General features: G+C 48.3%; 1 protein-coding gene across 3 annotated transcripts in view; it reads right to left on the reverse strand.

Annotated features, from left to right (window-relative positions):
* ARHGEF4 (Rho guanine nucleotide exchange factor 4) overlaps window positions 1-15,575 on the reverse strand; it is a 218,481-nt gene that overhangs the window by 65,477 nt on the left and 137,429 nt on the right. The window contains exon 1 of one of the 3 annotated variants that reach the window (XM_017517523.2): window positions 13,440-13,866. The exons of the other annotated variants lie outside the window; for them this stretch is intronic. Within the exon in view, the coding sequence (XP_017373012.1) occupies window positions 13,440-13,851 (412 nt within the window). The 5' untranslated portion in view covers window positions 13,852-13,866. Of the gene's footprint in view, window positions 1-13,439; window positions 13,867-15,575 lie in introns of those variants that run through there. 3 annotated transcript variants of the gene reach the window in all.

Here is a 15,575-nt window from a genome sequence, read left to right on the forward strand (position 1 = left end):
ACACCACAAACACATGCCACACACAGTAAATATACCACAAACACACACCATGCACACTAACATACCACACATACATCATGAACACACACCACACATACTAACACACCACACATACCACACACACTATGCACACCACACACTATAACACACATAGTATGCACACACACACCAGACGCACAGCACAAACACACCACACAAACACTCATATAGCACACACACAGTACCACTTCCCTCGGGGCTCTCTGCAGGCAAGGCTGTGCTTGGCTTTCTGATGGCCCTCTTCTGCGGGAGCCAGCATCTGCCATCTGCCAGTGCTTGCCCCCAGTCTGAGACCCCACCTTTTCCTTCTCCAGCACTTCCTATACATGTAGAGTTTTCAGTTGAGGCTGTAGGCCTCATACTTATTTCTGAAACTTCCTGGAGTGAGGCTTTTCATACCTGCCTTCCTCTTTCCCTGTCCCTCCCTGTGAATCACCAGCTGGCTGACTTTAGTGACCAAAATTCAGAAGGCTGTTTGAAAGGCCTCTGACGGCCTAACCATTCTCTCCCCACACTCAGAGCTCAAGAAAGGTGTGCAGCATCTGCGTGCAGGTGCCAGTAGGAAACTGAAGCACTTTCCAAGTGTGATCCTCAGAAAACTAGTTGTATGAGATGTGTACAAACACACGATTCTGGGGCCAAATGAATTTTGAGAGCTCTAGATGCAAACAGGAACGTCCTGGGCTCTGAGATGCTTACCATACTCTCCAATGTATTTAACTGATGAATCCCTTTTCCCTCTTACTCCTCAAGACCAGTGCCCCGGGCCACACACCCTGGGATGTTCCAGGATGTGGCTGAGTTTCTCCTTCACACTCACTACCTTGCACAACCTCTCCATGTATCCATTTCCTCACCTGTTTCACAGGGACTAGAGGCAGTCTGAGCAGAGTCAGCACAGGATCTGGACAGACCTGAGGTAGACCCTGGGCTACTCCAGCAGCCGGCCTGTGACGGACCCCCATGGGACAGTTATTTAGCCTCCAGGAGCCCCCATCTTTCTTACCTATGAAACAGAACTGCAGTGAGGATGGAGTGGAACCCTCCTCAGTGCCCGTCTTTTTTCCTTGCCTGCCTCCCTCAGCAGTGTCCTCTGCCTCTGACTGCACAGAGCACTGTGATGGCACAGTGATGCCTTAGGGCCAGGGCTGGACACCAAGCAATGACTCCCAAGGTAGTTTGTGTTAAGGGATGTGCCAGGGGGATTTAATCACGTTTGGTAAGACACAGAGACACATAAATGGCTGTCAAGGAAGACATGTCTTACAGTTCTGCAGAAGTGGGGTACAGGGCATGCAACATGCAGTCCTCTGGGTGGCACAGGTGGGTCTCAAAGCAGGGAGCAGGGCAATGGGGGCAAGAGCCTTTACTGTGTCTTCCATGCGAAAGGCAAGGCAAGGGGGCAGGTGGGTGTAAGACTCCCTGGTCTGAACGATTTCTACTGGCTCTGGAGTGAGGGCTGTCCTGAGTTGTCTGGTACCTGGGCCTGGGGTGACTGAGGCGGGAGCCCAGTGGCTCAGCAGGTGAGAGCCCAGCAGAGGAGGTTTTGAGGGTATGGGCCGTGGCCTGGTGGTTTGCATCTGAAGAGCACACTCTCAGGTGGGTGTTTGCGGTCTCTAAGAATTGGCTAGCTCATGGCTGGGCATGGTGGCTCACACCTATAATCCCAGCGCTTTGGGAAGGTCAGGAGTTCGAGACCACCCTGGCCAATATAGTGAAACCCTGTCTTCAAAAAAAAAAAAAGTAAAATAAAAATAAAAACAGAACTGGCCAGCTCTCCGAGGGGCAGTCTCCTGGGTCTGGAAGACCCCAAGATGTCAAAGCATCAGGAAATACAGAAAATTAAACAATGATTAACACAATTAGCTCCTTAGATACTCGGAAGAAGAGGATGTGATCCCCTCTGCTAAGTCCAAGTTGTCCACATGTCCAGAACTTAATTCAGCATCTCCCCCACCTAAATTTAATTTGTCCTGGACCGCGGCCCTCAGACAGTACGTCCATCCATCCACGCACCCAAGGCAATCCCTGGGGGGCAAAGACATTGCTCTTAAAAAAAGAGCTTTACACCTGGGACTGAGTAACTTATTTTTTAAAAAAAGGAAAAGGAAAAAGAGCTTTTATATTGATGCACAGACACAGATTCTCTATTAAAATAAACAATTCTTGTGTTATTGGTCTGCTTTTAATAAGAGGCTATAGGAGGTTATCTATTGCTTTCTCTGTAATCTTCCTTGATGGCAGAGATTGTGTATATTATCAGAATCAATTCTTATGTTTTCTGTTAACTTTGTCATGCCCTTATTTCAGAAAACAAAAGTTTCTTACTAAAAAAAGTGGCCAGGTGCAGTGGTTCACACCTGTAATCCCAACATTTTGAGTGGCCAAGGCAGGTGCATTCCTTGAGCTCAGAGCTTGAGATCAGCCTAAGCAACACAGCAAAACCCCATTAAAAAAAAATAGGTAGGCATGGTGGCACACGCCTGTAGTTCTAGCTACTCAGGAGGCTGAGGGGGGAGGATTGCTTGAGCCTAGAAAATATGGAGGTTGGCCGGGTGCGACGGCTCAGGCCTGTAATCCCAGCACTGTGGGAGGCCAAGGCAGGAAGATCATGAGGTTAAGAGATCGAGACCATCCTGGTCAACATGGTGAAAGCCCGTCGCTACTAAAAATAAAAAAATTAGCTGGGCCTGGTGGCACGCACCTGTAGTCCCAGCTACTCGAGAGGTCGAGGCAGGAGAATCGCTTCAATCCAGGAGGGGGGTTGCAGTGAGCGAAGAACATGCCACTGCACTCTAGCCCGGAAACAGAGTGAGACTCTGTCTCAAAAAAAAAAAAAAAAAAAAAGAAAAGAAAAGAAAAGAAAAGAAAAAAAAAAAAAAAAGTGTGGAGGTTGCATTGAGCCGAGATTATGCTATTGCACTCTAGCCTGGCAGACAGAGCCAGACACTGTCTCAAGAAATAAAAATAAAAATAAAATAAAAAGAGCTAGGGTTCTTTACAGTTATGTTCATTTAAAAATATTTTATTGTTCTGTAGGCCAAGGTTGACAAGAAAAAATTATTGTCACTTTGGTCAAATAGGTAGCCATGTATTGTTCTTAGCAGCCCACGTTTCTGTCCTTTTTTTTTTCTAGACAGATCTCACTCTGTTGCCCAGGCTGGAGTGCAGGGGTGTGGATCTCAGTTCACTGTAGCCTCAACCTCCCTGGGTCAACCAATCCTCCCACCTCAGCCTCCCAAGTAGCTGGGACCACAGGTATGTGCCATCATGCCTGGATAGTTTTTTTATTTTTATCTTTGAGATGGAGTTTCACTCTGTTGCCCAGGCTGGAGTGCAATGGCACAATCTTGGCTCACTGCGACCTCCACCTCCTGGGTTCAAGTGAGTCTCTTGCCTCAGCCTCCTGAGTAGCTGGAATTACAGGCACGCACCTTCACACCTGGTTAATTTTGTATTTTTAGCAGAGATGGGGTTTCACCATGTTGGTCAGGCTGGTTTCGAACTCCTGACCTCGTGATCTGCCGGGCTTGGCCTCCCAAACTGCTGGGATTACAGACGTAAGCCACCATACCTGGCTTTCTTTTCTTTTCTTTGTAGGACAGGTTTTGCCATATTGCCCGGGGCGATCAAGGGATCTGCCCTACTCAGCCCCTCAAAGTGCTGGGATTATAGTCACGAGCCATTGTACCCAGGAAGATTCTATCTTAATCAGTGTTTAAATCAGATGACTTTTGATGACAGACAACTTTGATATTTTGCCTTTCCAAAATCAAATACTAAATGATAACTTGTGTACCTAAAATTATCTTTGAGATTTCCCAGTAGGCGCTTGGAAAGTCATAATCATCTGGTCTCTCACCTTGTAGAAAAAACAAGTGCCAGGAATATTTAGGTTTTGATATGTAATATTTGCTGTTACTGCTGATGAGCTGAACGGGAAAAACTGTCAAATCAGAAGAGATGCTGAGCCTTCTCTGGGTTGGACATGCATGGGTAAAATGGTAAATATTTCGGAAATGTTATGCTGCGTGGGAAGCTTCTGGTGAAATGCCGAAGTGCTCACTGTCCCTGATGGGTTTTCATGTAACAGAGCCCTGGTGCTGCTCTGCCTGGTATCAAAGAGTAACTTGGAAGAAGTACTAGTATGGGGCTAGGAGTCATAATTTCATTAATTTAATTTATTTATTTACTCTTTTGAGACAGAGTCCTGCTCTGTCACCCAGGCTAGAGCGCAGTGGCAGGATCTTGGCTCACTGCAGCCTCTACCTCCTGGGTTCAAGTGATCCTCCTTCCTCAGCTTCCTGAGTAGCTGGGATTACAGGCCTGCAACACCATGCCGAGCTAATTTTTGTATTTTTACTAGAGACGAACTTTCACTGTGTTGGCCAGGCTGCTCTCAAACTCCTGGCCTTAAGTGATCTGCCTGCCTCAGCCTCTCAAAGTGCTGAGATTACAGGCATGAGCCACCTCATCTGGCCTCACTTAATTTTTAAATGTTAACTTGATTGCAATTTTGCTTCTTTTATTTGAGTCCAGCTTCTTGTAGGCCAGCAGTTTTCATCAGGGGTTCACATTACTTACCTGTGGAGGTTTATTAATATTCAGATGTTTAGGAATTGCTCTAGACTTACTGAATCTCTTTATAGATATTCTTGGTATAACCTTTGTATATTCCAACTGTATGCTTGGTACATTCATGATGTAATTTTGTCAGGATTATAATATGTTGTATCTGAAGATATTTAAGGTTATGTTCATCCATTTCCATAATTAGGTGTAATGTTAACTATCTTTTTTGAAAATAAGGTTAATCATTATATAATTTTGCTGTCTAAAATTTGTTGATTGATTTGATCTTATTTTGCATATTGCAGAAACAGTCACATTTCCTTGTCAGTTGCACTATCCTCAGTATGAGCTCTCAGCGGGTCTTTCATTTTTGAAAATTTTCAGTAACACATTAACCACAGCCACTTTAAGTCTTTCACAGATAGCTTACAGATAGGTTTTTGTTTTTCTCTGAAGCTTCAGCTACTGGCCTAAGTGTTTCTTCAACAAAGAAGACTGTCTCTTCTTCGGAAAGGACCCTGCCAGGAACTCTTGGGTGAAGGCTTCTGATGATGTCATGTCAACAACTTTGAGACCACAACAGAAGACTGAGTCAGGATTTCCAGAACTCTAGTTCTCAATGCAGGTTCAAGAGACTGCAAACCCAAGAGAGAGTGCAGCAAGGATTAATTAAATAAAACCAAATGAACTCATGAAGATGACCGTGGCTCTTATCTAAAGCACTGTTGATATTTTAATGTTCTCTTTTCTGGAATATAAGGATCCCCCTTTTCTTTTCTTTCAAGCTATCTTTAACTCACTAATAGGCCTTTACTAAACTATGCTCTTACAAACTGAAATGAAACATTTGTAAGCGATACGTTTTTCTCCTGCCTAACCCCTCCAGAATTTGGAAACTCTTTTGAGTATTCATATTTTCACAGCAATATAATTATTTCATAGGTTCAGTAAGAATCTGTCTTCCTTGTTAACAGGACATTTATTAGAAACATTAGTTATACAGCCCGAGGCCTTGCCTGGAAAGACTTATTTGAGGATGATTTTCATTTAATTAAATATAACCAGACACATTTAGGAACCAAGGTTGGCTTTATGGAGCCAATGCTTACAAAGGCCTGTTGGAAAAACTGGCCTAGTACCTGGCTTATGGGGGTCCCAACCTTACAGATTTTACTAAGGAAAGTCACTTTCTGGCAGACTCAGGAACCTGAAAATATATTGGAAATGTCGAGAAGAGAGAAATTCACCAAAATATATAGGCACTGCAGTGAGGTCTGGTGAGGAGCTCTTGGTGTGGCCACCTCACCTTAGATGTAGATGTATGATGTTTATAAACTAACGCCATACTATTAAGATGTCAGTCCTCCCAAATTGATCTACAGATTCAACACAATCCATATCAAAACTCAAGGGGATATTTTATAGTTATTGACAAGTTGATTCTAAAATGTATATGAAAAGACAAAAAAGAATAAAACAACGTTGAAAAAGAAGAACAAAATTGGAAGACAAAACTAATTTAAAGCTACAGTATGGAATAGAACAGAGATAGTAATAGATCCATACAAATATAGACTGTTGTTTTTGACAAAGGTACAAAGGCAATCAATGGAGAAAGAAATAGTCTTTTTTACAAATGGTGCTAAAAAAAATTGGGTATGCATATGCAAAAAAATGCACCTTCACCCTTATCTCAAACCTTAAGAAATTAACTCAAAACAGATCATAGATCTAAGTAGAAAAGATGAAACTGTAAAACTTTCTAGAAGGAAACATAAAAGAAACTCTCTGTGACCTCAGGTTAGGTAAAGAGTTCTGAGATGTAACACCAAAAGTGTGTTTTATAAGACAGAGAGATGAAAAATTGGATTCCATCAAAATTATAAACTTTTGTTCTGGAAAAGACACTATTAGTAAGTAAAACACAAGCCACAGACTAGAACAAATATTTGCAAATCACATATCTAACAAAGTACTTGCACTCAGAATATATAAAGAACTCTCCAAATACAACAAAAAGAAAACAAACAATCCAATAAAATTATGCAGGTCTGAATGTTTCAACAAAGAAGATATGTGTATGCCAAATACCTACATGAAAAGATTCTCAACATTAGGTGTTGCTAGGAAAATGCAAATGAAAACCAACTGAGATATTACACACCTAACAGATGGCTTTTTTTTTTTAGATGGAGTTTAGTTCTTGTTGCCCAGGCTGAAGTGCAATGGCATGATCTTGGCTCACTGCAACCTTTACCTCCGGGGTTCAAGCAATTCTGCCTCAGCCTGCCAAGTGGCTGGGATTACAGGCATGCACCAGCCATGCCCGGCTATTTTTTATATTTTTAGTNCTTTACCTCCGGGGTTCAAGCAATTCTGCCTCAGCCTGCCAAGTGGCTGGGATTACAGGCATGCACCAGCCATGCCCGGCTATTTTTTATATTTTAGTAGAGACAGAATTTCACCATGTCGGTCAGGCTGGCCTTGAACTCCTGACCTCAGGTGATTCTGCCTTGGCCTCCCCACGTGCTGGGATTACAGGTGTGAGCCACTGCGCCCAGCCTAGAATGGCTTAAAAAAAAATACTGGCAATATTAATGGTGAGAATACAGGTCAAAAGGAACCATAAAATGGTAAAGCTACTTAAAAAGAGTTGACAGTTTCTTTTCCTTTTTTTTTTTTTCTCTAAGACGGAGTTTCCCTCTTGTTGCCCAGGCTGGAGTGGAGTGCAATGGTGTGATCTTAACTCACCGCAACCTCCGCCTCCTGGGTTCAAGTAATTCTCCTGCCTAACTCAGCCTCCCAAGTAGCTGGGATTACAGGCATGTGCCACCACGCCCAGCTAATTTTGTATTTTTAGTAAAGATGGGGTTTCTCCATGTTGGTCAGGCTGGTCTCAACTCCTGCCCTCAGGTGATCCACCCACCTCGCCCTCCCAGAGTGCTGGGATTACAGGCATGAATCACCCCGTCTGACCCTGAAAGAGCTGACAGTTTCTTATACAGTCAAACACCCACTTACCATATAACCCAGCTATGCACTCCTAGGTATTTACCAAGGGAAATTAAAACCTAACGTCCATACGAAGACTCACACTCTAATGTTCACAGCAGCTTTATCTGTAACACCCTAACAGTAGGGACAATCTAAATATCCTTCAGCAGTGAACGGATGACAAACCATGGTACATCCATTTGCTGAAATACTATTTAGCAACTAAGAGGAAAAAAAACGAAGGACAAATGCAACAACATGAGGATGAATCTCAAACACAATACATTAGGTGAAAAAAGCCAGTCAAAGGGCAACATGATATGATTCCATTTCTATGGCATCATGGAAGAGGCAAATCTGTAGGGATGGCGTCTAGATCAACGAGGCATGGGGGGTGGGGGAAGGAGTGGGCCACAAAGGGCTGCACTCATGTTCTGGGCGATAAAGCTCATCTATATTTTTATTATGGTGGTGGTTACCTGCATGTATTTGTCACACTCTAAGAATTGTACACCAAAATGTGTGCCTTTTACTGTATATAACTTTAAAAGTAAATACAGATGGCCTCTGACGTAACGGTAGTCTGACATAAAATTTTTTACTTTACTATGGCCCGAAAGTGATGCACATCAGTAAAAACTGTACTTTGAGTACCCATACAACCATTCTGTTCTTCCATTTTTAGCACAGTATTACATGTGATATTCAACACTTTATTGTAAAATCAGCATTGTGTTAGATGATTTTCCTAGCTGCAGGTTAATGTAAGTATTCTGGGCACGTTTAAGGTAGGCTGGGCTAAGTTACGATGTTCAGTAGGTTAGGTGTACTGAATGCATTTTACTTACGATATTTTCAACTTATGAGTTTATCACATGTAACCCCACTGTAAGTTCTGTAAGTTGAGGAACATCTCTAAGAGGGGACAGCAAGCAAGCAAAGTGGCCACAAAAACTTTCTGTTTAAAACCTCTCCACAGCTACAAATATCGTGGATAGTTTGTTCTCTTTCTTTTCTTTTTTTTTTTTTTTTTTAGATGGAGACTTGCTCTGTCACCCAGGCTGGAGTGCAATGGCACAGTCTCAGCTCACTGCAACCTCCTCCTCCCGGGCTCAAACAATTCTCCTGCCTCAGCCTCCCAAGTAGCGGACTACAGGTGCATGCCACCATACCTGGCTAATTTTTGTATTTTTAGTAGCAACGAGATTTCACTATGTTGGCCAGGCTGGTCTCAGACTTCTGACCTCGGCCTCCCACAGTGCTGGGATTACAGGCATGAGTGACTGCGCCTGGCCGATATTTCCTATTTCTTAGCAGGGAGCTGCAGCCGGCCTGTCTCTAGTCTCATCTCTTGCAATGTTCTTCATTTCATACATTTGCAATTGCTGCAGACTGAAAGCACCCAATGCAGTACCTAGCACGGGGGCTCAGGGCACACGGGTTCCCTTCCTTCTTACTTCCTTCTGCATTTGTTTATGTTAGTCCTCTCTCTCAAAAGCTGTTACCAAGCTCTGTTGCTTACCAAGGCTAACTTGCAGGTGTTAGGTCTCAGGGAGCACCTGCTTCCGAATGGTTTCTCAAAAGCATTTCCTTCCTGGCCTGCCCCTCCTCATAGGTTGGGTCTGGTGCTCCTACTTTAAGCTTCCTCATCTATGTAGTAAAGGCTTGGGGATGTTCAAACACTACAAATTCCAAACGAAGAACTGGCCCTTGCCCAGCTCCTAGGATATCACCTCTAAGCCCTAGGAATATCCTAACTGATCAGAGTGACTTTGTGTATCCAGGGCCTTGGGCTATGCCAGATAATTTCCACCAACAATGTGATTTATGGTCTGAGGGGGCCTTGAACTACGCTGTTATTAGTCTGACCTCTGGAGGCGCTGGAGACTGGGTAACTACGGCCAGTTTTGTGGATGCTGCATGCCTATATAACTGACCCCCAGTAAGAACCCTGAACACCAACGCTTGGGGATCTTCTCTGCTTGGCAATATTTCACAGGTGTCACATATTGAGGCAGAGTGAATGAAGCACTGTGCATGGAATTCCACGGGTGAGGGGACACCTGGACCTGGTGCCTGGTATCTCCTGCCCTCTGCTCTAAGTACCCTTTGTTGACTTCAGCCTGTACCCTTACGCTGGAATAAATCAGAACCTCTAGTATAATCATGTTTCTGAGCTCTGTGAATCCTAACAAAGCGACAGCTGAGGGTGGCTTGGGCAGCCCCATTCGCCGTTCTGCGGGATGTGCTTCTGTCAGAGTGCTTAGCACACATAATGGGGTGTCACCATCTGTCTCCCTGTGCTGTGACTTCTTTAAGGGCAAGAAATGTGTATGATTCATCTACTGCCTCTAGAGCCAAGCACTGTGCTTGGAACGCAACAGGTGTGAAATAAATGTCTGGTTGCAGAAGGGGAGTAGCCCGTGCACGTTCCTGGGCTGGATGCATGCCACAGGGGCCTGCAGGGAAAGGCTGAAGCAGCATAGCTTCTCCACCAAGAAGAGATCCCACGACACTGACCATGTCAGTGAAAAAGCAGGTGAAAGTGAAAACTGTCAGCCCCAGAAGCCCAAACTGAGAATTAAGCTTGTTGGATGACACATCCAGAACAGAAACTGTGAAAGCCTCAGCTGAGTGCCGGCAGTGTGACAGCACGGCTGATGGGCTGGAGGCTCAGGGGGCCCGAGGGGAGATGAGAACAGCGGGGCAGAAAGAAGGGCAGTGGAAATTCCACCCCGTCAGCTACATTTCGTATTCAGATTCTGCCTCAAAGGGATGTCCTCTCCACAGCCAGATGAACGGTATTTCAGTGCAAATGTCAACACAGAGCATTTAAGAGTCAAGAAGCCTTCTGAAAGTAAGGTGAGTCTAGAGGTCCTACCTGGATTCCCTGTCTATTGCTCTGCCCTGCAAGGAAGCTACCACTCAGTCCCAACCACTAACTTTTCAGATTATTGCTGGGAACTCCAAAAATGTTTAGCAACAAGCCCCACCACAAAAATCACACAATCAAGCGGATCCCTTACTGGGAACTCTAAATCTTCCTTAAGAGAGAAACGCAGTTCAGCTAAACACACGTGTGCTTTATCTCAGCTGTTAAGACTAGTCAAACAAAAACACCGTGTGCAACCAAGGCCGACTCAGTGGGGAGCCCCGCCCAGATCAATACCTCTAACTAGAGTCATGGCATTTGAGAGGTGATTAGCAAAGAGGTCAGATCTTTGCTTTTAATTTCCTTGCTTTGCAAATAGGAAAGCTGGCACCCAGGAAAAAGCCATGATTGTTGAATGAAAACAATAGCATCAGCGAGTGTGTGAGCAGCCAGGACTATTCCAATGCACCAGCCAGACCGCCACACTGCTTGTCCTTGCTGGCACAGACCGGCTGAAAACCCAGCAAAGGACCCCATCATGCTACACCCACCCGGGCCTGAAGCTCTGCTCAGACACAGCCTCATCAGGTCACCCTGGATAAGTTACTGCACCTCTGAGCCTATTTGGAATCAGATTAGCAGGGAATATTGTACCTGGCATGTAGAAAGTACTCAAAGGATAACCTTCCTTTCCTCTTCCCTTCAAGTTCTCCTCCCTTACCAGCCTTTTCCAACTAGATTTCCTCACCTGAACCACACATTCAAAGAGGTCCTGTTTCCTCAATTCCTCCCAGGGAAGGGAAATAGCTAGTGCTATTGTAGAAGAGACGTGACTCCTAGGCACCACAGTTAATTCTGCCCAGGAATCCAGTTGAGAAGGACAGACGGCTTCAGACTCACACAGCTCTAAGGCATACACAGCAGTGTCTTTTTACACACCAAGTGTTGATCACTGCTTATGCAGGTCCTACCAAACACGGCAGGAAGAGGGGGCAGAGAGGATGAAGAGGTAACCAAATGTCTTCCTCAGTGCCTCTGTGGCCGGTTACTGACCAGCACTCTCGGCGCAGCGTGCTGCCTATGGACCTAGAGACACCCAGAACCCACCCTCAGTGGTGCAGTGTCTGTGAGGGGCACAACATTCATTTCTGGGTCTCACATCAACTCTGACTATATCACGTTGTTTTAAACCCTCTTCTGCCATTGCTGGGCAGCCCTGGGCCCCTCAAAGAGCAAACTCCTGGGCCTCAGCTCTTACCCTGCCCTCCTTCCTCACCCCGAACCCCCAACACACACACACATACGCGCACACACACACACACACACACACACTCTCTCTCTCTCTCTCACACACACACACACTCTTTCCAGATCTTCATGCAAACATTGTCCAGGCTGCCTCTGTGTCCCTAGGATGGTCTGGGAAGTCCCTGGATCTCAGTGCTGCCTAATAAACTTGAGTCTCTGCCATTTCCATCTGTCTCACTGGTGCAGATGGAAGGAAGAAAGGAGGAGGTGTCCATGGGAGGACTGAGGCCACCTCCCTGAGCCGTTTTGCCTCCAGAAAGGAAGGAAAGCCATCTGAGTAAAGAAAGGGCCAGGTGTCCTCTGCCAGTTTCCTTCAGGACCCACTTAGGGTATGATCTAGCTTGGCGTATCCAAAATGGGTTCTATTTAAGCTTCAGAGTGGAGGGAAAGGACAGTCTCCAGGGAACCAGGATGTGATGGAATCAGGGCTGTAGAACAATGAAAAACTCTCAGCTGGAAGAAACATCAACCGCTGGATTACTCCACTTTTTTGAGTTTCATGAGTTTGTTTTGGGAGAGGGAGATGAGTCATGGAGTGCTTAATGTAGAGGTCTATATGTCCTTCACTTCCCTCTTCCACACTCGCTGACCGCAAAGTGCTGAACCTGTCATTCAAGGTGCTCTCAGCCCAGCCAGAGCCGGCCTTGCTCTGTGCCTCCCCAACAAGGCCTGCGCTCCACATTCTGCTATCTGTATGGCCCCCTGCTCCTTTGGCTTTGATGCTCTGACCCTGGCCTCAGAGTCTCATTCCACACCTATGTGAGGCCCTGCAGCTTTCACAGGCTGCATCTCCAGCTCCATGCACAGGCATGGTGGGTGTATAACTCCCTCATTTCCAGGCAGCAACTGTCGCCCTTTACAAACCCCATTGCAAAAGCTACAATATTTGAGAGTGTTTGCCAAAAGTGAAATATAAAGAATTCTGTCACTAAATAACCAAGGACAGGTGATCACCATTCATAAAACCACTCTTGACTTCCTTACTCCATTAATATTTAGGGCCAAAATCTTCCTCTCAACCAGTAATCTAAATTCGGCCCTCCAGGTAGATTCGGGAGCACTACAGGGAGCACAAAGTCCCAGAGCAATGCCAGGTCCGCAAAGCACACTCTTGTTCAGAGGGCCCAGGACCAGCCCCCTCCGCTGGGAACCACAGTTCTGGAGTCAGGACCAAGCGCACTCACAGTCAGGTGGCGCAATCTGTCCCGCCCTCGGCCAGCAGCGGCCCTCTTCCATCCTCCTGGCTTTACAGAAGCTAGCAGGTGCGGTAGGGAAAGCTAGACATGTGCAACTGGTCAAGAGCAGTTTGGAGAAAGGAACACGGCACATCGGGCACCAAATTCTAGTCTCACCTTAATCACTCAGTTTCCCAGTTGACAACGCGCCCTGGTATGGGGGCCAACAAGGTCCCAGCTGTCACAGGTGGCCCACCGGTAGACGTGGATCAGGGAGACAGGTAGGGGGAATCGGAAGAAACGAGAAAAAAAGAAAAGGAATAGCAGGGCGAAGCAATGGGAAGGAAGAGACCAGGAGATGGAAATGACAGGCAGAAAGTGAGGGAGGAGAAGGAAAGGCAGGAAGGACGAGGGGCACAAGAGCACTGACCCGGGCGCGGAGGGCGCGCGCGGCGTGGGGGCGGCGGCGGCGCCCTTACCAGCGGTGGCCGAGCGCAGGCTCTCCAGGCTCCAGGAGCGGGACAGGGCGCCGCGCATGACCCCGCTGCCGCCGCGGCCGCCGCACACCACGCCGCTGCTGTCGGAGTCGGAGCCCGGGGACAGCCCGGCGCTGCTGCTGCTGCTGCTAGTGCCGAGGTCGCCGCTCGTCTGCCCGCTCGACTCGCTGGGGCATTGCTGCGCCCGCTTGCAGGCGGGCCCGAGCTCCAGCCACAGGCTCGGGGGAGGCTGGGCCGGGGGCGGCGGCGCGGCGGCCGCGGGGCTGCCGGGTGACTGGGCGCGCGAGCCGGGGCCAGGGTCGCCGTCGGAGGGCGAGGGGCGTGCGGGCGGCCGAGCGGCGTCCTCGGCCCCATCCTCGTCGCCGCGCGGTCGCCGCTCCGGGCCGGCTGACATCACGGGGCTCCGTTAAGGAGGCTCTCGGCCGGCCCCTCGCTAGGACTCTGGGGCCGCGGCGGCGGGGACCCTCGGCAGGCTCGGGGCGCGCGTGGCTGGGAGCCAGGCCAGGCGCCCTCTGGGCAGGGCGCGACGCGTCAGCTCGCTGCCCACTCCAGGCCGCCCGGCGGGCGCTGAGCCGCGGCGGCCACCCGGGTGCGGGTCGCGGGCCCGGTCGGCACGCGCTCACGCACGCGCGCACGCAGGTCTGGAGCGGCGGCAGCGGCGGCGGGCGCGGGCGCGGGCGCGAGCGCGGGACTCCGGGTTGTCCTGGGTGTCCGCAGGGCCGCGTCGCCGCCACCTGCATCCGCACGCGAGTGTCAGGACAGGGCCATCTTTAGGAGACGCCCAGGCTCGCGGCGGCCGCGGTGGTGAGTAAGGCCGGTGGGCGCCCACTTTTCCTCGCGAAGGATTCCAGCTCGCACCGCTGGCGGCGCTGCCCACGCCATCCAGGGCGAGGACGCAAGCAGGTGGTCCCGCTCGGTCCGGGGCAGAGACCCGGCGGGCAGGCGTGCGCGCCGGATGCGGGGCGCGCGCTCGGCCGGGACCCGCCCCTAGTCTCGGCTCCTCCACGCGCAAGGTGAGCGGGGACCACCCGGCACCTGCGACCCTCCAGACAGTACGGGCAGGAGCGCGCCCCTCCCGGGGCGCACCCTGTGGTGAATAAGAGGGCGTGTGAAGTAGAGTCCTAGTCCATGCCAAATGATTTTAGAAAGCGTGTGGGAGAGTTCAGTGGCCGGATTTTAGAGTGCAAGAGTTCAGACACGAAGATACGGGCCACGAGGCACGCACCAAGGAGCCAGGACTTACAGAGTTATTTTTTCGGTGTGTGTATGTGTGAGGGAGTTGTGGATAGGGAAGGGCATTACTATTTCATCTGCCGCTCCCAGTCACTCATAGGTCTGGTAGATTCTTGGAGTCAACCCAGAGGGCAAGCTACCTTGGTAGTTCCACACAGGTGACAAAAAGTCAGGATATGAAATACAAATGCAAATTCCAGGAAGTGAAAAACTGTGGGAGACTTGGTCTTCCTTTGGGGGTTGAGGGGCAGTCGTGATAGGGGCTAATCAGGGTTGCCGAAGGCCTTCACCTGACCCCCCACCATATACACAGCGTCATTATTCCCCCAAAGCCCTTGGGGGCTGGTTCTAGTGTAAGCGGCAGAAGTAGTGAGAGGGAGAGGATGAAATGAGGTGGATGCGCTGCTCCAGCATACCAGCTAGTATAGGGTGGGTGCTAGAAAGCTGGGCATTTGCTGCCCTTCCCTCCACTGGGTCTGTTTTCTGTGGCCCACCTCCATCCTGACGTTGTATATGCTCCCACCTCTGTACCTTAAGTGGCCCTGCAACTTCATAGATGCTGTCTCCTCTCCCTGTGAGACCTCTAGTATCTTGTCTATCATGAGTACATATATGTATATTCAACCTAACAACCCAGGGGCTGGGGCAGTGGGCCATCACAGGCATAGGTAGACTGGAAGCTATGTACGTGCATAAGGTAATACTCGGTGTTGCTGGGTGTTTAATTGATGGAAATGGGGGGGGGCAGTAACTCAGCCACAGCATCACATCAAGGCCCCCTCCTAAGTTCCTCCAGGAAAGTGTGTCGTTCGTGGCCATTCTATACCCAGGACACACCCTTCCAGCCTCTGCTTCCTTTTTTTTTTTTTTTTTTTTTTTTTTTTT

The sequence above is a fragment of the Cebus imitator genome, unplaced genomic scaffold (assembly GCF_001604975.1).
Source record: "Cebus imitator isolate Cc_AM_T3 unplaced genomic scaffold, Cebus_imitator-1.0 Scaffold635, whole genome shotgun sequence".
NCBI lineage: Eukaryota > Metazoa > Chordata > Mammalia > Primates > Cebidae > Cebus > Cebus imitator.